Source organism: Parasteatoda tepidariorum, chromosome 10 (genome assembly GCF_043381705.1).
Source record: "Parasteatoda tepidariorum isolate YZ-2023 chromosome 10, CAS_Ptep_4.0, whole genome shotgun sequence".
NCBI lineage: Eukaryota > Metazoa > Arthropoda > Arachnida > Araneae > Theridiidae > Parasteatoda > Parasteatoda tepidariorum.
The window spans coordinates 85,549,437-85,575,987 of NC_092213.1; the positions used below are offsets into that span (position 1 = coordinate 85,549,437).

At 30.1% G+C, this 26,551-nt stretch overlaps 1 protein-coding gene across 1 annotated transcript in view; it reads left to right on the forward strand.

The window, feature by feature from the left end:
- Positions 1–26,551, forward strand: part of LOC107447650 (secretory 31) — a gene marked incomplete in the record, with an annotated part of 78,665 nt that overhangs the window by 28,437 nt on the left and 23,677 nt on the right. The window contains 8 exon segments of the mRNA XM_071186572.1: positions 1,717–1,810; positions 2,849–2,872; positions 6,220–6,401; positions 9,487–9,613; positions 12,652–12,785; positions 13,927–14,097; positions 16,592–16,810; positions 19,278–19,473. Of these exon segments, the coding sequence (XP_071042673.1) occupies positions 1,717–1,810; positions 2,849–2,872; positions 6,220–6,401; positions 9,487–9,613; positions 12,652–12,785; positions 13,927–14,097; positions 16,592–16,810; positions 19,278–19,473 (1,147 nt within the window).

Consider the following 26,551-nt stretch of genomic DNA (forward strand, 5'->3'; position numbering starts at 1 on the left):
GTCCATTTCATTTTCTTCCTTGCTGATCATTTCTTCGAAACAATTATGAGCCCCATCTCCATTGAAGCTTCACGTTGACTACATTTAGGAAGCTTATCATAGTTTTGCAACACTTCGAATTTATCTTTAAGACTCAAATCCTTCCTTTTCGGCATGCTGATAAAATTTAACACCAAACGAACTTAAAAATGATATGTGCTCTAACTATAATTTACTCAAACAGCTTAAATAATATGGAACATGTGCACAGACAGTTTTTGGAAATCTATTCATGTTCTCTGTTAAGATAGATAACAAAAGAAACTTCTCTCCCTTCTATGGTTCATTCAATAAAAAGTAAGATAAGAATTTGACCCCCTGTTTAGTAAAATAGGTTTCTCGAAACTTCATTCAAGTCAAGAAATTGACATTGACTTCTATGGACTCGCTGCTTACCACCCACATTTTTCCTTTACTCTTACACTATGTACATCACAGGAAAGTGCTAACCACACCTGTTTCACAGGTTTGTGAGTAACTGTTGCTTCTTCTAAAAAAATCTTTAAACTTCAAAAAAATAAAATTTTATAAATAAGAACAAAAAAAAGCTGAAATATTGTACTTTTGATTTATTATGTAGTAAAAATTTTGATTTTAAAAAGCGGCGGCATTGATTTTATTAAAGGATGTTTTTAACATGTTATAATATTGTAACGATTCGGTTCTTGCCAATTTGATTTTATAAAGTGGCTGATTTTATTAGCGGCAGGCACTGTAATAAAAATACAGTTTTACCAAAACTATGGGTTTTTGACATGACGGTAAAAACCGTCATGTGTCAAAAACTTGCCAACCCTGGTCCTAACTTTTTATCTTGCAGAATGGAATCAGGAATCAGCTCTTTCACATGAATTTATTACTTTCTGCTATTCATAATTTAGTTCAAGAATGAAATAATTTTTTTATAAAGTTGAAGTTTATGTTAAAAATTTTTACTTTTTTTTTCAAGCTACTTATTCCATAAATAGCTTAAATGTTATATTTATGAAATTGTTGCTTCATTCTACTTACTTCAAAACAAGACATCTTTACCCAAAATTGCTCCAAACATGTTACAATTGTGGCTCACTTTGTCTTGGATAGTCTTTAAAATGCTCTGAAATAAGCATATTTTCAAAACATTGTTCCAAATATTCTCTAAATCAGGGAACATCTGTAAAAGTGCATTAAAATTTGTTCAAAATATTACATTTTGCTATATACATATATATATACAACAAAATAAATAAATACAAGAAAACACGAAGAAAGTTAAGAAAAACAATAAGTTTCATTTATAATAATTCCATAAGCTGCAAGTAAACAGAGCTCATTAGATAAGTTCAAAATGAAGATAAAACAAAGGAAAATTATGGACATATGAAAAGGAGGGGGGGAATAATAATGAAAAAAATAACAAACAACTGATTAAAGAAAAAAAAAGTATGAAATTTTTTTTAAAAAAAAAAACGGAAAATAAAAGCTATAATCTTTTCATCAGCTCACACGATTATATCCGCAAAATAGAGTGCTTTCTGATATTGTATCAATGTAACCAAAGCAAAATATATTAATACAATAGTGTGAGGATCACTCAAAAAATTGCACTCAAAAGGAGCACTCAATATATATATAGTTCACTTTAACTTAAAATGTCTATTAAGTGTTTTTATTTAATTCTTACTGAATGTGTCTTAGGGCAATAATTCAATCCCAGGGGATGGCTCAGATGCTTTTGACACTATAGCTATGAAAATAAAAGATGAACCTTTACTGATTGAAACAGATTCAAGTAAGTATTCATTTATTATTTGCTTAGATTTCATATTACAACTGTACTAAAAATCACCGTATCAACTAATATCACCGTATCAAAAATCAACTGTACTGATAAACTCACCAAGAAAGGTACCGCTGTTTAATTTTGTGGTTTTGTACAAATTTTAATTTTGTAAAAACCAAACCTTTCACTTTTCTGCTAAACTTATCCTCACAATGGAATCAATGATAATATTGAAATTGGAGTTGAGTACATTAGCTAGGGGAATTGAATTTGAGGACTCTCCGTCTTGCTGTCTTTGTGACACTTAACTCTTCTAAATGGTCAGTTGCCATTTTGATGCTTGCATTTCATAGTTTTAATGGCATTGTTCAGAAACATTTGGAAGCCAGAAAGGTAATGACTTTATTGTTAAAGCCTTTCATTTGCTGTAAATGAATAAATAAACTATAAGCCCATTAAAAAAACATTAGTCAAATGAGAATTCAGAAGGAACCACTAACAATGTTCATTGCAGCCCAGGTTTGATTTTATCCCTTGTAGATGACAAAAAAAAAAAACAATAATATTGCTGTAAATTTTCTGCTGCAAACTGTACAAAATTGAGTAAAATAAAACTATATCCATGGATTGATAAAGATTGAGATTAGATGTTGTCCAGTGTGGCTTATTAGGGGATCATTCACTGATTAAACTTTGTGGTTCTATTAATTAAAATGAGCTTTTTATAATCAGTTTTGATAAGTCATTCATATTAGTTTATTCTCATGCTATCGTAAATTCTTATTTAATTGAAACTTTGTAAGTTACTATCATTCTTTGTGACATTCTATCATTTCAAGATACTTTCTACCCATGTCACGACATTTAAGTGAAAACGTTATTAGTTTCTAAATTTGTTTTATGAATAATTTTTAAATCTCATTCTTTAATTTTTTTTTTTTTTTTCTTTTTTACTTTGGAATCTAATGCCAGATTTTGGAATGGCTTCTTTCAGTTAAATCTGTACAGGAATTTCACACTATTTATGCCATTTTTATTTGATTTCAGCTGTAGATACAGAGTTAGAAATCCGTAAGTAAAATCATTATAATATTGTGTTTGGAAGGCCTGTGTTTGTACTTCTAGTCTTATAACATCTCTTTTGTGTTTTTCTTTTTCCTTTTTATATTTTGTATCTAATTGCATACTATCAGAGTTGTCACTATGCAGGGAAAATCTGGAAAATGCAGGGAATTTAAAAATCACTTAAAATAAGCGGGGAATTTTCAGTTTTTCTTTAGAAACTGGGAAAATACAGGGAACTTTGTTTCTTATTTTTGTCTTTTAAAAAATGGATACCGCTTATAGTGTTATCTATGGAATATTTTAGGATGATATTTCAGCCATATTAAACTAGTTCATCCCGGGTGCAGAATTGCGGCGACATTGTCACAGAATGTTAGAGTTTTTGCAGAAAGATTTTTCATCTGAGAATTTTGGTTTTCATTTCTGCATAAATGTTCGAAAAATGTTTTTTTTCTTCTTTTTTCTGCAGAATTTTTTTTTTCAAAGATGTCTTTCTTGCGCATCAGAGAGGAAAGAAATAATCATATTTTTCTATTCTCATTTGTGATTTTTTTAAAAATCGATAATGACTGGCTTTTTAGCTAGAATTTCAAATTAATAATATAAAATAAAAAAATTCCCAAAACGCGAAACATAAACTTATTTGAGTATCACTGTTTTAAGCAGTCCTATTCATGTGATTTCATCGTCGATCTTTATTTTGGGAGTTTTTGCACAGATTTTACGATTTTTAATTTATTTACAAATTTTTATTTATTATCGTTTAATTTATTTACGAATTTTAATTTGTGTAATGATTTACAAAGTTCGAAAGAGGAAATAATTAGTGCATTTTTCCACCTACAAAATGCGAGAATATCGCCTATAGTATTAAAATTACAAAAATATTACTTTTACAATTAAAATTTTTATACATTTTTATTCCATACTTGCTTCTGTAAATACAGCGTTTTTGTTACTTTGAATTTCTAATTGTTATAATTAAAAGTATGTTAGAGCAAAATATATTAGTGTTAGAGAAGTTTGTCACAGAAAGTCCGAAAAAATTCTGCCACAGGGTAGTTCATTTACTAATTGTTTTAAGTATATTCATCTGTTCCATTTTCAGCAATTATAAGTAGTATAGTTAGCCTAATACAGCACATACAAGAGCTTCAGTGATTGTGTTTTTCCTTTTACTATAATGTATTTACAGGGAAAGCACAAGAAATTTTTTTTCTTCCAGATTTGAGCTGCAACCCTGAATATGTTCTTATTTTTATTAATAATTATCACCCATACTTAATTCCGATTTTTTTTCCCCCAGCTATGAGTAAGTATTTTAGATTACATTTTTCATATGCTTTGTTTCTTCAGTTGCTGACAACATTCCCTATCATTTCAATAATTATTTTAAATTAAAGGAGTTCAATCTATTATTAAATAAGTGTAAACTTTATCAATGTGCAAAATTAGTGAAAAATATCCCAGCATTTTGAATATTTTATAACCTTCTTTGTACAGCTGACCCAATTTTCAGGTCGCCCAGACCCAGAATTTCAAGGCTACACTGTTGATTGATAGTTTTAGACCCAAAAATGTGATAACTGTTTAACACCAGCTATAAAATAAATAAAACAAAAACAGTTCCATAAGTTTTCATGAATTCAGAGAAGATTAATTTGTATTAAATTTGGGGGGGGGGAAGTATCTCTCTAATGTTTATTTTGAGATAAGTTCATCTATTATTGTAACTTTTCTGTAGCTAAAGAGTTTTTTTTATGTATTCAAAAAATTTTTTTTTAAATTGGACATAATTACAGTTCAATAATTCTATTCATTAGGCTGGTAAGAATTATTTTTAAAAATAGAGTCACAAAACAAATTATGGCTATCTGGTAAATAAAGCTTAATAAATCAGAAATGATTGTGCTCTGGAAAAAGACCGGATTTTTTGCTAACCGCGATTGGGAAATTTTCGAAAGTCCAGAAGTTTCATGAAATTATTGATCACATTTATGTATAAAAATTCTTGTATATTTTATTTCAAAATATTAGAACTGGAATTTTTACTCGGCATCTCTTTCATTTGTAAATATCTGGTTGAATTATAAATGTGATGATAGATAAAAGTTAATTTATACAAAATTATTCATTTAAATTATGCTGCATATAATTTATTTAGAATTTCGCGTTGTGAAAATATCAATGATTTAAATTTATAAAGACATTGATATTTTGAAATGCTTCATTAAGGATTTTAGTCTAGAAATTTTCTGGATTTTTGAGTTGGGCTCACAATCACCCCTGATCAATAAATTATATTACATTGATTTTCTTCAATTTTCTCTCTTTCTATAAGCAGGGTTTGTTGATTTAAATCAGCCTGATTTAAATCACGATTTAAATCAAATGATTTTTTTAAAAAAATCATTGACTTAAATCAACTGATTTTTTTAAATATTATATCTTGATTTAAAAAATTAAATAGCAGTGTTTTAAATTATTGATGCTTTTATTATTTTCTTTTCTTAGTTTTAAAATTTATTTTAAATAAATTGCTGCATTCATTCATTTTAGTTAACGAAATTACTTTCTTTCTTGGTATGTGTTAAATTCCAACACATTTAAAATTACATTTTTAAAAATCTTTTGATTCTTGAGATTGAAAGTACAGATTAATGTAAACATTTAATGCTGTCTTAATACAGACTTGCATAGCTGTAGAAAGTAATTAATAAACATATGAATTTTTTTCACAAAAAAATACAAATAATATTAATTAAATTTCTACTTTTTGATTGAAAAAGCATTGAAATAAAATCTACATTATATTTTATTGGTGGAAAGTGTATATTTGTAAAGCTTGATGTTATCTTAAAAAGAAATTAGCCTTATATGCCAAAAATAGGGTTTGAATTCTTTATTCCCTGTAGTCTTTAAATTTCAATCCTGCATTTGTTTCAAAATGGTTGCTATGCATTCAAAGCTATATGTTATAATGAAAAATTGTTTTAGGTAGTTAGAGCTTCTTAAATATTGTTATAATATAGTTTTAATATTAATTTTAATTAAGCATTCATAAAGTTTTTTTTAATCATAAATCAAAGTTCTTACCGTGGATTTGAATAAAAATCAAAAAAATCTGATTTAAATCAAAAAGATCTTATTTTTTTAAAAAACATCAAAAAAATCACAAACCCTGTCTATAATGTAAAAAATTAAAAATAATTTTTCTTCACATATTTTATACTGTAAAATTCTTATTACTATATTCAGTTATTTAAGCATAATTTTACTGATTGAATAAAAGATGTGCATTGGAAAAGATTTCAATTAGCGAATACTAATGCAATTTATGTTGTGTTGAACAGAGGAAACGGATGGTCTGATATCTCAAGCGCTTTTGACTGGCAACATTTCAAGTGCTGTAGAAATCTGTATACAGGATAATCGATGGGCAGATGCTTTAGTCTTAGCTCAAGCCGGGGGACAAGAATTACTTCAGAAAACTCAACAGCTTTATTTCAAATCTGTTAACACAAATGCATCAAAAGTAAATCTTTTACACTATCATTCACTTAACTTTTAAAACAGTAAAATTATATGCAGGGTATCAGCGCACCTGGAAAGTCATGAATTCGACAAAATTTGTCATGAAATGTCATGATTTTTACTATTTTTTTAAAAAAAGTCACGGGTTTAGGTTAGCGAAAAATCTAATTTTTAAAATGGAATGTAACTCCCTCTCCCCAATTTTACGGTGTTCCGAATATCTGAATTTGTAACAAAATCAACACTCAAAGTCATATTTTATTAAAATATAAAAAGTTTTTATCATGTTCTTTAAAAGCTATGGTTTTCTTTCAAAAAATGAAGGAAAAAACATAATTTCTAGAATGAAGTATCTTTTAAATTTCTATGATTTCCGAATTATTCTTATTTTTTTATTTTATCAATTCGAAATTCTAGCTGAAGCAAGCCAGTCATTGGCAAATTTTGTTTTCCTTTGAAATGAGAACAGAAAAATCGGGAGTATTTCTTTCCTTTCTGATGAACAGGAAAAGTATATTTAGAATATAATTCTGCAGAAAAAAAAATTGTTTACGCAGCTATTTTATTGCTTCAACTCTTTCTTTGCTCTGTTTTTTTTTTTAATTTAAAATCAATAAATATGAATATGTAGAGTATAACAATTTTGGTTATACCTATCATTTTAATTAATATTATAATGCTTTTTAAATGTATTATTCTGTTTTTGTCGGAGAAAATAGTAACTTCGTTAAGTCATGAAAAGTTCATGAATTTCTAGCTGATCTAGAATGTAGCAGATAGCCTGTATATGCTTAGAATTAATACTCATACATAATTGCTCTTTGTGAAATGTTATTGCATAGTTATAATTTCCGTAAAATGAATGTCTGTTGATTTACTGAAAAAAAGTTCATAATCAATCTTTATTCTAATTCAGAATTTATGTGAAAGCCTTAGAGTAATATAGTGATAAACCACTACTTTTCCAAAGGTGACATTTTTACATCTGTTTTTTTGGTATTCTAAGCCATACCGGACATAAAATGACCAGAATTTCAACTTCATAATATGTAGAAACTGTATTTGGCTTTTAATCTGGGCGTCGATCGTAATGTTAAGGCTGAACTCGATTGCAAGCATTATCTAAATTTAATCATTTGGAACCCCAACTCTAGTGATTGTTACTAAAATCATTGTTTTTTAATGGGTGTTTGAGATATCTTTTTGTGAAAGAAAAAAATATGTGCTAGACCTTTTTAAGATTAGATATTAGGCAAATTGGATTTATATTCTGTAGCCTTGGACATTATTTAATATAATAAATGTTTTTTTATAAAAAATATTTGTTTCAAACTCTCTCCTCTCTATTAAAAATGTTTTCATTGATTTTATAATTGTAGTAGAAAAGTAATGATATGTAAGCAGGGGTCTGTTTAGAAGAAATTTGGGTCCGTTAACAGACCTTTCACAAAATATCTTTTCATAAGAACGGACCCTTCACAAAATATTTTAACTTAAACGGACCCGTCACAAAATGATTTTTCGTTTAATCGGACCCTTCANTGAATTGTGTATTTAGTATCGTTATTAAAAATATGTTTTAATTGCAAGATTGGCTTTTCCTAGACATGATTAGAAATATTGACTGAGCATAACAGATAACCATTGTTTATGTAGCAGCCTTAACAAAAGCAACATTGCTGTTGTGACAGTCCATTTGAATATAATGAGATAGTGTGATACGTAACTTTCAAGTTACCATTACAGTTCAGTTTTGGTTTTGTGAAATTAACTCCAAATCCATTAATTTTCATTTGAACTGAGCCAAATAATAATTACAGTTGGGCAAAATTATTTTAAATGTGTAAAACTCGTTTTATGTTATGTTTTTGTTCATTTCTCATTTTGTTCACTGTGGGTAATTGTCTTGTTGTTAATCCAGCTACCCATCTGTCATAATCACAAAACACATCAGAAGCGCATCAAATAATTTAATGTCTGCTTCATTTAAGGAACTTGTTTGAAATTCAGTAGCATTTCCCAAACTCTAGACCACAGGAAAATGGTAGCCAAAAATATGTACCAATATTAAGTTTTCATGGTTTAAAAGTCCAAACCTGGAAAAATCATGCAGCAAACCTTGAATATAATGAATCTTAACATTTAAAGTAGCAATGAATAGCCGGTGCTGTTTTGTTAAAATAAGTAACCTCTATTACTGATTTCTTGTAAAAGTTTCACTGTACCACAACTTAATTTTTTCATCATCAACGGCTCGACAGCCCGGGGTGGGCCTTGGCCTTCTCGAGAAGTTTTTCCAAGCTAACCTTAGTTTAATTTTTTAGATGTATTAAAATTAGAATGCTGCACAATACTCTTAACACTTTATTGTTTCTGGTTTTTTTTCTACTCGAAATTCAACCTAAATTGGTTACGAGTTAATTATTTATAAAACTAAACTTTTTAAATTTTTGATTCAGGATAAGATTTAAGGTTGTTTCTTACCAAATATGAAATTTGACACTTTTCTTCTTATAATCAAAAGATTAATTGTCTATTGCAGTGTTTCCCAAACTTATGACTTTTGTGTACCCTTTCTAAATTTTTTGAAACGCTGTGTACCACTCATGAAAAAATGAATGCATTTTTTACTGTAAAAAAATTGTACAAAAGTTAAAAATCACGACTGGCTGATGACACCTCTCATTATTAACTGTTAACTGTGCAAAAAATGGCCAATAGAAAAATACATCATCGTAAATTTTCACGGCTAGCTTTGTTTCTAAAGAAAAGTTTTTGAAATTTCCATTTGTTGCAATATATTTCGCATAAGAATGTGTACCCCCGCTTAACTGTTCCAGTAGCCCTGGGGGTACATGTACCATATTTTGGGAAACACTGGTCTATTGAATAAAAAATATTTGGGGTAGTCACTCCACAGAGAAAACCTGGAAAACACAAGGAATTTAAAAATTACCTGAAATGCAGGATTTTTCTCAAAATACATTCTTTGAGATATTTAAGGATGATATTTATAAACTGTTTAATTTAATTTTGTAAACTTAGTTGATCATTTTTATAATTCTTTTTTTCTTTTTAATATTTAGTTAATATCTGCAGTAGTAACATCAGATTGGATGACAATGGTTAAAAATTGCAACATCAATTGTTGGAAGGAAATTCTTGCAGCAATTCTTACCTATGCTAAGCCTCAAGACTTTCCAACTTTATGTGGTAAATCTTGAATTTTTAAATATGATAACCCAAAAGTCATTGATTGTACAGTACAGAACCCGTTATCCAGAAATCAGAAAACCAAAAAACCGGAACGAAATTCAATAAATTTTCCCACCATATTTAAAAAAAAAATAAATAAATTTTTTTACCTCATAAGATTTTAGGATTTTTCTTTCTTTTTTGAAAGATTTTTACCTTACCATCATTTTGGAAATAATCATTAGTGTATTACTTCATCGTTTTTTCTTCTTTTTAAGATTATTTCCAAACATTTTTTAGTTGCGTTTAACGATTAAAAAAAAAAACGGCTTTTTGTAGCGATTCAGAAAACCGGAAAAATCAATTATCTGGAATAGCGATGGTCCCGATCTTCCGGATAATTGGTTCCCTACTGTACTAATCTTTAAGAAAAATAAAATGAACGAAAAGAAAAAAAAACTTACTCTGATAACTTGAAACAGGGTGCATAAGGTTTTTAAAAAGGGCTTACAGGTGCCTATTTTTGATTTACTTTTTTAAAAGCCCTTAAAGGTGCTTTTTTTTTATTCGAAGTTTATAAACTGTGCTTCATTTTTTTTATATTTTAAAAAGAGATTTTCCTTTGCTACAGATTTTGTTAGACAAATAGAGGCTAAAAGGTATAAGGTTCGATTTTTTGGTCGTCGATCTCATGCATTCAACTTGCGTCGGTGACGTCATGATCTGCAGAGATCGGCCAGTTTATTTTCATTTGCTGTTGGTCGTTCTTGCATGGATCATGGCGTCACTCGTTATCTGTATTTAAGCTTCTGTTGAAGCAGATCATTTGGGTATTCTTTCTTTTCTTTTCATCACTCTGTGACATTTTTTATTACTAATGTTTTTAAATAAACTCATTTCTTCAGAAACTTCTCTGTATCATTTATCAGAAACTGAGTTATTTTATCTTGATTATGTAAAGTTTCTAAAAATGTTTCTAAATTTTATTGAATTTATGTTTCTAAATTAAGAACTTTAAATGATAGAGAAAATAATTTTTATTACTGCGCATATCCTAATTAGGATTTTTTTAAATTTTTTGTAGGTGGTTAAAAATATTTTTTGAGTGCTTAAAAAGTACTTAAAAGTTGCTTATTTTTTGTTGAAAAATCTGGCTACGCACCCTGTTTAAATTAGATTATACATTACCTGAATTGTGTATTTAGTATCGTTATTAAAAATATGTTTTAATTGCAAGTAATTTATTTACCGACAAAATGTTCAGAGTTCTGCTGATCTAAAATGTAAATTTTGTCACTTACGCAAAGTATCGTTAATAGGGCATTCATTCTGCCTTTATCGCTAGCATCTTTTTTTTTCTTTCTCATTTATGTGCCATAACTTCTTTTTAGCTTAAATTTGTTTGATAAAATCACAACTTCGGATAAACATTGCTAGAACACAAGAATGAAAAAATATTCCATAATAACTTCAGCTAGAATTTATAAACTACAGAGGCAAACACAGAAGTAAAAAATTTTAAATTTAAAAGTAATTCCGAAATGGCAAACATTTAAATAATCATTTGCTAGAAAAAATAGTTTTTTTTTTCTCGATTTTTAAAACTTATATTTTAATTAGTGGCAATTTTGTTGGATTCCAAAATTCGACTCTTAATAGAATAGTTATTTAATTAATGTGATATTTCCTTTTTTTATTTGCTTTAAATTAGATCGAATTTATTTTTAATATGATATCACACTGTGGGAATTTCAAATTGCATAAATTAGTAAAAACTTTTCAATGTGCTCAGTGCCATTGTAAATCTGTGGTTTGATCTTCTTTTTTTTCTTTAGCAGTTGATTTTTTTATGGTATTTAAAATTCCAATATTATTCCAGCACGCAAAATTTGAATTGAGTGTATTAGATAAAAATTATTTTCTTTCGCTCCTAAAATTTTATAAATGTAACTTCAGTGCATAAAAATGAGTCTTTTATTTATCTACTATATACAAAAAGATTTTTAAAAAAAACTACCCTCTGAGAAACAAATTTCGGATAATTTCTTCTTCTAGCAGTTACATGTCTGCTAGTGTATCTGCCCATTCTTTACCTGCTATTCCAGCATGTGCCGGTATCCCTTGCAATACAACATTCATCTCTTTTGTGTCTAAAAAAATTAAGAGTTCTTCAAAATTCAATAAATTTAGATTCCATGATGTGTGTGGAAATAGGATTGCTGCAATGCATTTGAAATATGACTGTGTTTTTTAAATGAATTGTTCTAAGAGTTTATTTGAGATGAATTAAAGGGAGGTTTAGAATGCAAAATGTTTTGGAAGTGCACTGAATCCTACTTTGTTGAGCATTTTTGATTCATCAGAATATGCGTGAAGCCAGCATCGCATTTAAGTTCTGTTTCCCTTGACGATGAGTTTGTGATAGCATGCATCGAATAATGATAGTTTTTCAATGATCTTAGAAGAGCAGGGTTTGTTAGTTTCCTGAGTTCTGTTGGAACTTTCTTAGGAGCTTAATCAAATTCCAGTTTTGAAACTTTATATGAATCACTTTTATCTCTTTTAATCACTGATAGCATTTTTCAAATTGCGATGCCTGCCATCTAAGCTTCTTACTGAATTTTGCAAATTTGAGTGTTCACTTTTTAATTCGTCCATTGTAAGTCTATTTCATTTCTCGATCTCCTGTTCAATGACTATTGCTACCAAATTCCGCATGATGTTAAAAAAAATTAATACGATATTAAGATGCCTGAATTTCGAATTTGAGCAATTACTTTTCATATATATATAAACATTTACGTTTATATAAAAATTATCATATTTGCCACCAACTTGACTGAATGGATCATGCTCTATGACAATTAAGTCATTAACAAAATTTTAGTCATATTTTTGATGAATTTTTGTTCTTATTTAGGCAACTGTTTTCCTGTTTTTGGCTACTATTTTCATGTTTTAGGCTACTGAAAGCAACTATTTTGTTCATTTTTTTATGTGGCAACCCTGCTATAGTGGGGTTATATTACTGATCATATTTTGAAATTTTATTTCAGAAACTCTTGGTACACGTTTAGAAAAGGATCCTAACTTGCAGCAGAATTCAGCCCTTTGTTATATTAGTGCTGGTAATTTAGAACGCCTTGCTCAGTCGTGGGTTAAAGTCAATGACAGTTTAGATGCTCTCCAGGTATTTGACTCAAAGAATTTTGTATAAAATCTACCCAATATGTAGAAACCAATTTTATTCTGAGAAATCAATAACTTTAATGTGGGAAGAATGTTTGTTTCTCAGATCAATTACTTCTTGGGTTGGCAAAAAACCAGGTTTTTTTGAAGGAAAAGAAAAAAACCAAGAAACCCGTTTTTTGGTTTTGTTTAAACAAGGTTTTTTACGACATTCTTTTTTCATACTTAAAAAACGAAAATTACTTCCGAGAAATACTACTTCCGAATGTTTATATAAAAATTATCGTATTTGCCGCTAACAAGATTAAATATGTGTGCAGCCCTTCATTAATCTACTTATTGTGCAAGTGGCCCTTCACTGAAAAAGTTTGGACTCCCCTACTCTATTTTATGTAACTACTTTAAATTAATTTGGTAGTTTAATGGGGCAAACATTTCATTAAAATCTTTTTTGAATTTTCAATTGCGCAACTAAATAATTAATTCATTCAAAAATAATTCATTCATTTCGACCTGATCAAAAATTTTCATGGAAAGTCATGATTTTCAGTGATAAATGCTAAACAATTATGGAAACTCCCAGTTCCTCGTGGATTTGGGATATTGGAGCCCTTCATCCTTGAAAGTCCAGCATCATGATTTGTATTTACATGATTTAAAAATAGTTATCTTCGCGTGATTTAAAAATCAATCATTACGATCTGCATTTGTGTGGTTTAAAACTCAAATATTGTAATCTGTATTCGTGCGAATTTATAATCACACATCACAATTTCTGCTCATGATTTAAAAAGTACACATTGCGTTCCATATTTGTGCAATTTAAAAATCACACATCGTGATCCGCTTTCATGGATTTCTTCAATCACTCATCACGATCCGCTTTTGTGTGATTTAAAACGATCACGCACCAGAAAGAAAGTTGAACTTATTACGATCTTGTTTTGACTCTATTGAATTATAAAGTATTAACTTGCGTAAGCCATGGAAAGTTTTTGGTAGAATTCATGGAAGGTTATAGATTTAAAAACGGTAGATTTAGCAGATATCCTGGATTTTTTTTGCTCTCTCTAAAATAGTTTTGAAGAAATAAAAGTGAGTATAAACTGATTTCTAACATATTTTGCCATTTTTTTTTCTAGAACTTGATAGAGCAGGTGATGATTTTACGTAAAGCTGTAGAACAGTTATCGGGAGCGGCACCACCTCTTGAAACGGGTGTTCTATCTTCTCTCCTTGGACAGTATGCAGAACTACTTGCGACTCAGGGGAGTCTTAGCAGTGCATCTACGTACTTAGTGGATCCAAATGAGGTCAGTATGGCTTTCATGTACACATTTACAGGGTGCGTAGCGTTTTTAAAAAGTGCTTCAAGGTGCTTATTTTTGATTTTCTTTTTTTAAAAGCCCTTAAAGGTGCTTTTTTCATGGTGTGTTTTTAAAAAGTGCTTAATTTTCCCTTTTTCAAAGTGAGATTTTTCTTTTACCATGTTGATTTTCGCCACGAATTATGCAAAAAGACACAGTTCACATGTTCTATTCAACGTTTTCACAATTGATTCAACCCCAATCTATTTCGGCTTATTGTCAGTCCGTAGTGAATGAAAACGCCATTTGTTTTACATGATTCAATTTACATGATTTTTGACAATTGTCAAAAACAATTCCAAAAGTATTTATTCATTTTTTTGACATGATGGTTGAAACAAGTTAAAACCGTCAATTGTCAAAAACTTTTCAATTCTGCCCGATATTTTTAAATGTGCTTAAAAATATATTCTGAGTGCTTGAAAAGTGCTTAAAAGGTGCTTATTTTTGGTTGAATAATTTGGCTATGCACCCTGATTTAGCAAAAAAATATAGGCTTTTTTTCTCCACTATTTTCTTTAGTAGACATCAGAAATGTTTAACTTACTTATAGATGAATGGTTGTAATTGAATTTTTGATATTTGAGGGGAAAACGAAATGATATATTCTGACGGGTTAACCGTTAGTCATTGTTTTAAATTTTACTATAAGCGATTCAGCTTTTCCTATATTTGAAAAATAACATCAGTGATAATTTCTAACTTAAAGCTCTATTTGAACAAAAAAAAAGTAATTTTTTGCACACATTTAAATATTGAATTATTCTATGTTCGCTGTGTCAGATCAATTTAATAAGGAACATGAGTTGATAGCTTCTGTGGGTCGTGTCATCCAATTTATACTTTTATAGTCGTCTGATACTACGCGCCTTTTTTTTAAATTTTTAATTCCTTAGTAAAATACTTTTTATTCATCCATTCAAGTTCAAATACATTTTTTTTAAAACTTGTAACACTTAATATTTATATAGTTTTTTCAAATATTAATTCATTCATTAAATTTAATGAATTTAAGTTTTATATGGCAGAAAAAATTTTGATTATTTAATAAAAAGTAACTTACGTAAAAAAAAAATTTTTGACCTAAGTAGGATTTGACTTTAAAACATTTTTTCATATAACTTGTTTTTGTTTTGTTTGCCGTATAAAAAATATATTATTTTGAAGAAAAAATAAACAAGTCATTGATATTCTCATGAAAAGATTTTTGCTGTCATTGAGCGATATATTTCTGAAAATTCTGTTAAACAACGCTAAACTGTGTTAATTAGGAAAAAAATAAGTTCAGTCTTGCAATTATTTCAGGGTGTCACCCGTGTTTATATGTTATAACTCCCTGAAACTAAAATAGAGTCCTGTGGCAGAATTTTTTCGAGCTATCTGCGACAAAACTCTCTATAGCATTAATATCTTTCTGCAAAATACTTTTAATCATAACAAACATAAATTTTACTAATTTAAAAGACCAAAAGCGCAGTGTTTACAAAAAAAAAACTATATAATCTTTTTTAATTGAACATGCAATAACTTTTTAGGTACTTTGGGATTATCCTGTTGACCATTTTCACCAAACCTAAAATCTAACATCAAAGGATTTGCAGGTCAGCGGGATAATCTGAAAGAGGTATGAGGCCCTTAGGCCCTCTCGTCGACCATTTCCGCCAAAACGTAGCTTCTGAATGATTAGCCGCCGAAAAGATTTATATAATAATATGTATGGTTATTACTTATTATTTGTTAATTATTTTGATTTGATAAATCTATTGTGTTTGCAATGTTTATTTTGTAAAAACTAGCTCCAAAGGATTTGACAGGTCGACTGGCTAATCCCAAAGTATCATTTTTTATTCTAATATTATGGCCGATATTCTCTGATTCTGTTGGGGAGGGGATGCACAAATTATTTTCTTCGTAATTTGTAAATAATCATCATAATAAAAAAATAATTAAATTATGTGATCTGTAGTAATTGCCGAAATAAAGATCAGCAACAAAATAACCCGAATCGGATTCCTCTAATGCGTGTTTCGTTTCGAGATCAGGTTGTTGTAATAACTAATATCGTATAAAAAATATCAGATTTAAAAACTATGGAGAAATCAATAGTAATAACTGCCAAAAATTCGATTGCAATATTGCCTTAAAAGGTATATACTCAAATGCAGGATTCAAATTTTCCAGATTGCTTAAAATATATTGGGATATCTAAAAACCACGTGAAAAGCTATTTCCATAACTGCCGAAAATGCAATCAAAACGATTAGAGATACCATCCGCGAAAATTAAGCACACCAAAAAGTTATTATCTAAATGCATGATTCAAATACTACGTGTAAATTTCTGTAGAAAAGAAAAGCATATATTTTTTTTTTCAAATAAAAATCTTTCTGCAAGAACTCTGTTAACAACCATTAATTGTAAGTATTTTGTTTCTCTTTAGAGAACTCTTGCAATATTGAGAGATAGAATCTATCAAGCTTTGGGTCACCGTTCACCAAACTTTCCATTTCAACGTGTTGATGTGCGTCGCTCCAGTTCCATTTCCCAGTCTCATGTTTCTAATGTTCAATACCAACAGCAGCAGCAACAACAACAACCTGCCAATCCTGTACCTACTCAAAGGCATTCTTCTTTCTCCCATCCTCAACAACCAAATCAGGTATACTATACTGATAATAAAAAAAAGATTTAAAAAGAAGGGTTGTCAAAAATCGATTTTAAAAAAATCAAATTCTTATAAATATGTATATGTATGTATGTATATATATGTATGTATATATATATATATATATATATATATATTTATAAATATATATGTATTTATAAATATATATGTATTTATAAATATATATGTATGTATGTATATATAGTTAAACCCCGCTATAGTGAACCTTCAAGGAGCCGACATTTCGATTCACTATAACCGGAAGTTCACTATATTCGTTACGCAGGCAATTTAACGAATGGTTGCTTAACTCCTCCCTTTTATTACACATTATCTGAATAAGTGACTGAAAAGTATTATCTAGTAGCGAAACATGTGTTTTTTTTTTTTTTTATTACTCTTAGTCTTGCGTACGAAAAAAAATTAGTAATCTCTAGCTGATGAGCAATCCTCAACATCAAATATGGAAACACTTCCCGACTCTCAGATGATTTTTCCTCAATTTCTGTTATTGCGCTTTTTATACCTGTCTAAATTGCCATTTTAGCTCTTAAAAGTTGTCTCATAAAATCGCTTAGCAAATTCGTCGACATTTGTTTAGATACTGGAAGATTGTGGCTTCTTCTAATGCTGGATCACTTCAGTAATGCTTCTTCATCATCCTTGTGATCTGCTTTTCTCAACTTTTTTCTGGCAACAAATTTTTTTCCTGAGCGGAAGTTATTAACTGCCTATTTTTCCATATGTTGCAAACTGCAGATTTGGATAGTTTATATTCTCTGCAACTATCAGCTGGACTGCATCCATTTTAAATTTTTCTGATTATGCCCATTTTATCATCAATGAAGATCGTCTTACGTTTACTAGTCGCCATAGTTAAATTTGAGAAACTTCTTTGCAGGCTTTTTTTAAATTGAACTGAGAGCAAAAAGGAGTTGAAATGAGGGCCTTATCAACACATATTAGTGTACAACCCTTTGACCAATAATGAGTAAAGACTCATTCCCTCTGACAGAAAATGCATATTGATCCCACTGACACCTTACAGGTGCATCATCTGCCTGGGTTGGAAACATCTGCTTGGTTTGTTTAGGGATGGGAAGGTGAGATAAAAGAGGCGAAGAAGAAAAAATGCTTATCGCTACATTCTCCTCTATATGTGGTTTTAAAAATCGGTTTAGGTATTTATTTTGAAGTAGAAATTTCAAAATTATTACCAAAAAAATGAAGAAAAAAATCAGTCGAAGACAGAAAAACGTTTATTATATCCAACTTCCTCACTTTCTTGGTTCACTATATCCACAAAAAATAACATTATACGTGTATAGCAAGGCACGGGATCGAACATTTCGTTCACTATATCCGGGAGTTCACTATAAACCGTGTTCACTATAGCAGGGTTTGACTGTATATGTATGTATATATATATATGTATGTATATATATGTGTGTATATATATATATGCATTTGTGTGCATCCAAACACCAGCCAAATCTCTGATAGAATATATTAATAATGCTTAACACTGCTGAAGCTCTACAGTGGTTGTAAGATCCCGGTAGATCACCAAAGTCAAGTATTACTGTCAGTGCATGGATGGGTGGCCAGTTTTGTCAGCCTGCAAAGAGACCGAGGGTGTCCTCGCTAAATTGTTCTACTGTATAGTGCTTGACTTCAAGTGTAGGTCATTGGACTACCCAACTGGACAGCCTGAAGAGGATCAAAATTGTATCATCCTCAGGGATGGTTTTATGGCCCATTTTGCAGCTCTACTGCAACTAATAATGCCTAATGTTACCAATTAAAATGGTTAAAATTATTAGATAATTTTTACAAACTAATTGCTCTAAAAAATAAAAACCGTTACCAATACTTTTATAAATTTGTAAGGACATTGGCTTAATTTGTCAGTTATCAAATGAAGAATAAATTAATTTAGATCAGGAAACATAAAAAATTTAAATTATTTTAAATTACTCTTGGTAAAACATCTATTATAATAAAAATAAAATAATTGTATTAAAAAAAAATTTGTGTGTGAAATAGCAAATTATTTTTCATACAGCCAATGAAAAGTTATTTAAAAGTTTCCCTTCACTTTAATCAATATTCAGTCTCTTTTATTTCAATTTTTAGTCTGTTTTCAACGTTAAATAATAATTTATTTGCATTGCTATCGATCATTATTTCTCTAGACAAAACCTTCAATACCAATAAAATGAAACTTTCAAAAAGTCACTATCTTAAGATTATGTTTAAAAATAAACCTAATAAAGAATATTTTTGACTTCAATAAATTATTCTTATAATAAACAAATATGAGCAGATTTTAATCATTATACAAACCATGATTTAAATCAAGCTATCCCTCATTAAAGGTTATTAAATTACATGAATTATTTTAGTTCCGTTTGTTCTTTATTTTTTTTTTTATTGTTTTAATGTGCGAACATTATTTCAGTATCCTTTTAGCAGTGTTCCACAATCTCTTCCCAGTACTTATGCTTATCCATCAACAAATACTATTCCTCAAGCATCGTCGTATCAACAACCTATGGTGTCTTCACCACCACCTGGTATGATTCAGCCAATGCCTACATCAGCTCCACCTCCTTCAGCTGCAGAACCCCCACAGCCATCTCTCAAAACTCGTCAAAGTAACTTTTACTCATTCTGACTTGTTATCAAAATTCTTGTTCAAAATATTACTTTAGTCTGTAATTTATGTACTGTGTATTATAATATTCGCGTCTTAATTCTTCCCCAGTGAAATTTTGTTTTTTACAAAATGTAAAATCTGCTGGGTTCCCACAGGTCAGGGAAAACCTGGAATTGTCACTCCAAAAATTAGGGTATAGTCATGTAAAGTTGCAATTTTTTTACACAAACCTTGAAAAAAACCAGTCTTAAAATTGTCAGTAACAGTATTTAGTTGTCGAAATTCGAGTTAAATCACTTTTGCATCTATTACAATTATTTATTGTAAAAATGTCATATTTTAGACAAACTGAAATGCTTCCTTCCTCGTATAATGATATTTATTTTACACAGAAGATCTAATACTTGGCATTACAAATAAAAGAATCAATATTTTCTGATGAAAAATTTCATAGTATAGATAACATATGGTATGAATTTTTCATTGAAATTTGCCTGATATACCTGGAAAAGTCAGGAAAAATTTCTTCTGAAATTGAGTGGGAACCCTGAATTTGTCATTTTGGTAATGTGGTAAATGGTGACTGGTGCGCGTTAAATCTGTCGAGTCGCAAAGTCCTCCATGTTCCCATAACAAATCAATACCTCCGGGGGTACCGATGCAGGAGTTTCCTTGGCTTCTGGATTGGTTCAAAAATGACAGGGCTACGGAGTTGAACATTAGTAGTCGCACACCCAAAATTGGGTTGGTTGTTCAACGACGGATATAAAGTAAAAAAAGTAGATGGCTGCAGAAATCGTAGGTGGGAAAAAAACTTTCAACCAACCGTTTAAAACTATTGAATTTAGTAGGAAGTGTATGAGGGGATTTTAATTATAGTCGACTATGTCAACCTTCATCTATCAAAAGGTAGTACTGAAAGGTATACCTAAGATAGAATCAAGTTAACATGTATTATATATTAGTGAATTGGTATTCAATATTTGTAGTGGTAGTTACGCCACATTACTCCCCTTCCAGAATTTTATCTGTGATAGAATTCGATGAACGAATAACACTAGTTGATTCATGCTGTTTATATATATATCTTTAAATTTTGCTCATTATATTTTTTTCTTCATTCTTTTTTTTTTTATTTTTTTTATAGCATTTCGCTTATTTTTTTTTCTATATTGTTTATAAACGGGAGACTTTATTTACTTCACCTGATCTTTTTTTCTTTTCTTTTTGAGCAGTTTATATTAAACAAATCAACTGTTTAATGTGGACCTTCCATCAGGTTAGCGAGTAACTACCACTATAAATATTAAATACCAAATCACGTCCGGGTCACCAACGAGGGGATTTTATTATAGACTATGTCAACCTTCATCCATCAAGAGGTACCTTTTGATAGATGAAGGTTGACATAGTCTATAATAAAATCCCCTCGTTGGTGACCCGGAGAATTATCACCAATGAAAATTATTTAATTTCATCGAGTAAAAAGCTATTGGCTCCCATTTCCCCTCTGAAAGTTGACGTATTCTAAGATTAAATCCCCTCATGTACTTACTATAGCCTTATAATGGTTTATGTGTATCAGGTATGAGTTCTTGAATAATTAGCTACTTGTAAATTAATATGTTTAAGTCTATCTTTGATTTATCATAAAGTTTCTTTTTACACTTTTGTAGATTCAGGTGGGTCCCATCATTTGTCTCAGAGGTATCCTCGACATCTACATGATCCCAGTGTGTATTCTGAAAATACTTATTCTTCCCAACAATTTTATCAGCAGCCTCAGGCGTTTCCCTCCTCTCAGATGAACTCTTTTCAGTCTCAAGCCCCCTTCTATTCACCTGACGCAAGGTAACTGATTTTAAAAAAATTAAAATAATTTAAACTTCATACAATTTCTTCTGTATAACAATATGGAAAGAAAAATTGCATTCATTTTTTAAGATACGAGGCGCATCCAGAAAGTAAGTTTCCCTAATTTATAAAAAAAAAAAAAAAAAAAAAAAAAAAAAAAAAAAAAAAAAAACTCACACTTTCAGGAACATTTTTATTAGCAACAAGTACAACATATTTATTTTCAACATAGCCACCACCAGAATTGAGACACTTGTCGCGTCGTGGGATCAACTTTTGTATCCCTCTGTCGTAGAACTGTGAATGGAACCAGCGTGTGACAGACGTCTACCGTTACTGTGAAACACTGCGGAAATTGTGACGTGCCATTCAAAACAAGAGTCTTGGAAAGCTTACTGCAGGTGTTGCGCTCCTCCTTGGCAATGCTCGTCCACATACGGCACGACGTACAGCAGCTGTTTCGACAGAATTTGGCTGGGAGTTGTTTGTTCCTCCATCCTGCAGCACTGATATTGCTTACAGTGATTTTCACGTTTTCTTGCACCTCGAGAAATTACTGTCCTCCGGTGAACATTTTGGCAACGACGAAGAGCTGAAGACTTCCGTCGCATGCTGGTTCCATTCTCAGACGGCAGAATTCTATGACAGAGGGATACAAAAGTTTATCCTCCGATACAACATGTGTCTCAATTCTGGTGGTAACTGTGTTGAAAAATAGCTGAAACATTGCTGCACTTGTTGCCAATCAATATGTTCCTGAAAGTATGATTTCTTTTTCTTAAAAAAATAGGGAAACTTACTTTCTGGATGCGCCTCGTACTTCTCAAAAATCCAAATCTCGAAAATTACACCTCACAAATGAACCATGCCAAAAATTCTGACCTTTAACAAAGTTCTGGAAAGAAGGATATCTCAAAAAGATCTTTTTACAAAACCTATTTCAATACAAAATGATATTTTTGTCAGAAACATGAGAAAAACTTATGTAATACAATTATTGGAACAACCAAGAGTCAACAAATAAGTTTGCTTAAAACATTAATATAAATGTGGGGGGGGGGAGATTTCTAAAAAATTATGTTTCATAGAAACAGAACCTTAGTTTTTTTCAGAAGTAATTTTCAAAACATTCCATATTCTTTTTAACAAAATTCAAAAGACCTGAAATCTATCTTTTCTCTAAGTTTTATCAAAAAAAATCTGGAATTGTTAGGAATTTTGATTTTTAGCAAAAAAATATCAGTGAATACTTTTATTAATTTATTGATTTTTTGAAATACGTAGAAAATTAGAATTTTTAAAATTTATGGTCATAAACAATTTATGTCTATTTCAATTATATCTTGCAAAGGTATCACTATTTAGTTAAAACTTTTTTAATGTTAAATCAAAATGTGTTTGTTCATTGATTTTTTTTTTTTTTTTTTTTTTTTTTTTTTTTTTTTTTTTTNTTTTTTTTTTTTTTTTTTTTTTTTCAAAAACATTTTTTTGAAGCAAATATATCTATGTGTATGTACAGTTGGACCTGCTTATCTCGTATCTCACGGGAAAGTCGAAAAATTTGTGATAAAGAGGTTTCAAGTTATACAGGTACTTAAAAATAAATTTAATTTGACTAAGAGAAATTCTATTAAAAATGCTTCAATTGTTTTTAGTAAAAAAATGTAGGCATTTCTGTAAATTAAATATACCACAGATATCTATTTACATAACATTTCTCTAACATACTTTTAACACTGAAAATAATCTTTTAAAGTTTTTTGACGTCTAACCTTCTTAGCTTCGATAATTCTTTTAAGGTTAGAAAGAGCAGCAAATCCCTCATAGCAAACATTTTCCTGTGATTCAAGAAAAGTTCTATAAGAGTTTCGCAGTTTTTTTTTATGATCAATATGATCTTCATCTATCTTTTTTATGATCAATATGATCCTTTAACGTTATCTATGATTTCCGCATCTGTCAATATTCTGAATATTGCCAGGCAGTTGTCCACTTGCAAAAAATCTTCAAAAATTTATGTCAACATTAAATCCCGATTTTCTTGCATTCCATTCTTGCAAATCTGGCATTGCATTTCCAGCATCAGCAGTTTCGTCTTCTTTACTCATGCCTTCAGTCTCTTCTTCACAGCTATTCTTAAAACCAGCCTTTTTAAAACCATTTTGGATAGTTTTCAGTGATGCATTTCTCTGGGCATAATCAAGTAATTCTGATAGCATCCAACACATTTATCTTTGGAAGAGATCTCTTCATCCCTGACATCTACAAGTTAGCATATCAACTTTTTTTTATAGTCAGGGTATCCGCGCACCTGGAAATTCACGAAAAATCATGGAAAGTCAAGAATTTCAGTATTGAACAAAATTTGTCATGAAATATCATGATTTTAACTTTTTAAAATGGAATGTACCAACCTCCCCCAATTTCATAATGTTCCGAATATCTGAATTTGTAACAAAATCCCCACTCACAGTCATAGTTGATTAAAATATAAAATGTTTTTATCGTGTTCTTTAAAAATTATGGTGTTCTTTCAAAAAATGAAAGAAAAAACATCATTTCTAGAGGCGAATTATCTTTTAAACTTCTGTGATTTCAGAATTTTTGTTATTATTTATTTTTTTTATTTTATCAATTTAAAATTTTAGCTGAAGCAAGCCAGTCATTGCAAATTTTTTTTATTCCGAAATGAGAACAGAAAAATCGGAAGAATTTCCTTCCTTTCCAATGAACAAGAAAAGTACCTTTAGAATGTAATTCTGCTGAAAAAAAGAAGAAAGAAATATTTGCTTTTATATTTTTTTTCAGCTATTTTATTGCTTCAACTCTTTCTTTACTCTGTTTTTTAAATTTAAAATCTATAAATATGTAGATGCAGAGTATTACAGTTTTGGTTATACCTATCATTTCAATGAATGTTATTATAAAGCTTTTTTAAATTTATTGTTGTGTTTTTGGCGTTGAAAATAGTAACTTTGTTAAGTCATGAAAAATTCTTGGAATTAGTCATGAAAAGTCATGACTAATAATATTTGTTTATGATGTAGATTATTATATACCTGATTATTATTAATCGTTGTTTTTAAACTATTATACCAGCATTCCTTCTTCTTCCTTATCCCTAAAATTAGCAGGGCCATGAAATTCATGACCGAGGCAGTATGAGAGTTAGAACAAGACATGAATTTCATGGTTGGAGTAATAATACAGCTGCTGAAGTCCTATGACTGGAGCACCATGCTAGCAGAAGTCTGACTTGGCTTCTTCGCCTGTTGACTTTAGCTGAGTGTAATGGAACGGCCTTTTCGCCATGGGTGACCCTTCCAGGAGTAAAACTCCAGACGTACATCGCCCGTTCCACTCAGGGTCACCCCTCGCCACGATGAGGCAGCCAACAGGACTTGAGGGAGGCAAATTACTAAAACTAATATATTTTAATATAAATGTATAATTCAAACATATTTTAACCGATATATTGNAATTCTTTTTTTTTTTTTTTTTTTTTCTTAATTTTTTTTTTTTTTAAAAGAGTTTAGAATGCTTAACTTGTTAACAATTTTTCTAAATTTAGAAGAATAAATAATATCCACTACATCTGAAAACCATATTTAATTTACAACCTTTTTTAGCAGTTTTCTTACTGTAGCCATACATATATGTATTGTTATACAGTTAAACTTACATACCCCTTTAGCCCTCTTCAACAGAAAATTTTCTTCTAATCGGAATCCGAACTCCACAGATGAAGAGGAAGAAATAGGTGTTCAAGTTCAAGATAGTAGACCTTCTCATATAGAAGCATGCAATTCATTAGATACTGCTAGAACGTCAAAATGATGTTGATCCAGTTCAGTTGATTTATTTAAAAAGAATAAGGGAATATGGCTGCTCTATAAAGAGCATCTTCTTTGAAACAAAAGTCTTTGCTGGATTTCTTTTGCAATGGAAAATAAAGGAAAATGTGGAAAAATCAGTAATTGACAAAAAAATTATAAAAAGCTGAAATATGATAAAAAAATTAAAAATAAAAAAAAGTAAAAAAAATAAATAAATAAATAAAAAATATTTAGAAATGGAAGGAAAAAAAACTTTTAAACACGCCAGAGTTATTTTAGATAGTACTGCCAGTCCTAAGCCTGGAAAAAAGGACACAAGTTAGTGCAAGAAGTTAGTGCATAAATAAAAATCATTTAAACAAGATTTTAAACAACTTTCCAAATATCCGAGCTTTTCATTATCTGAACCACGTTCGGTCCCGAGCAGTCGGAATAATCGGCGCTCTACTGTATATTTATTTAGACAAACTACAAAATTAATAAGTAGCTGTTTTCTGATTGGTTCATTTAATCACAAATTTTTCACTCTTATTTCAACTGCTGGATTTTGCATCTTTTATATCCAAGAACAAAATAACTTGGACACTTGTCTTACCATCAGTAAACCTATTGTAAAGACCCAGTAGAAGACCGAAGTCAAGCATGACTGGCTGCGGTCAGTAAGGGGGTGGGTAACCACTTTGATCAGCCTGTGTGGGGACCGAGGGTGAACATTATCGGTACATGGTAGGACACTGGGCCCATGTCGAAGAGTCAGTGGGTTCGATCCTCGCCGGCCAAAGATTCCCCTTGTGGTAAATGGTGACTGATGCGCGTTAAATGTGTCGAGTCGCAAAGTCCTCCTTGTTCCCATATCAGATCAATACTTCAGGGGTTACTGATCCAGAAGTTTCCTTGTCTTCTAGATTGGTTCAAAAATGAAAGGGCTATGGAGTTAAACATTAGTAGTCGCACACCCAATTGGGTCGGCTGTTCAACGACGGATATAAAATAAAAAAAACTAGATGGCTGCAGAAGTCATAGATGGGAAAAAAACTTTCCACCAACAGTTTAAAACTATTGAATTTAGTAGGAAGTGTATAAAGGGATTTTAATTATAGTCGACTATGTCAACCTTCATCTATCAAAAGGTAGTACTGAAAGGTATATCTAAGATAGAATCAAGTTAACGTGTACGTACTAGTGAATTGGTATTTAATATTTATAGTGGTAGTTATGCCTCATTACTCCCCTTCCAGAATTTCATCTGTGATAGAATTGGATGAACGAATAACACTAGTTGATTCATGCTGTTTATTTATTCATATAAATTTTTGCTCATTATATTTTTTTCTTCACTCTTTTTTTTTTTGTTTATAGCATTTTGGTCATTGTTTTTTTTTTTTT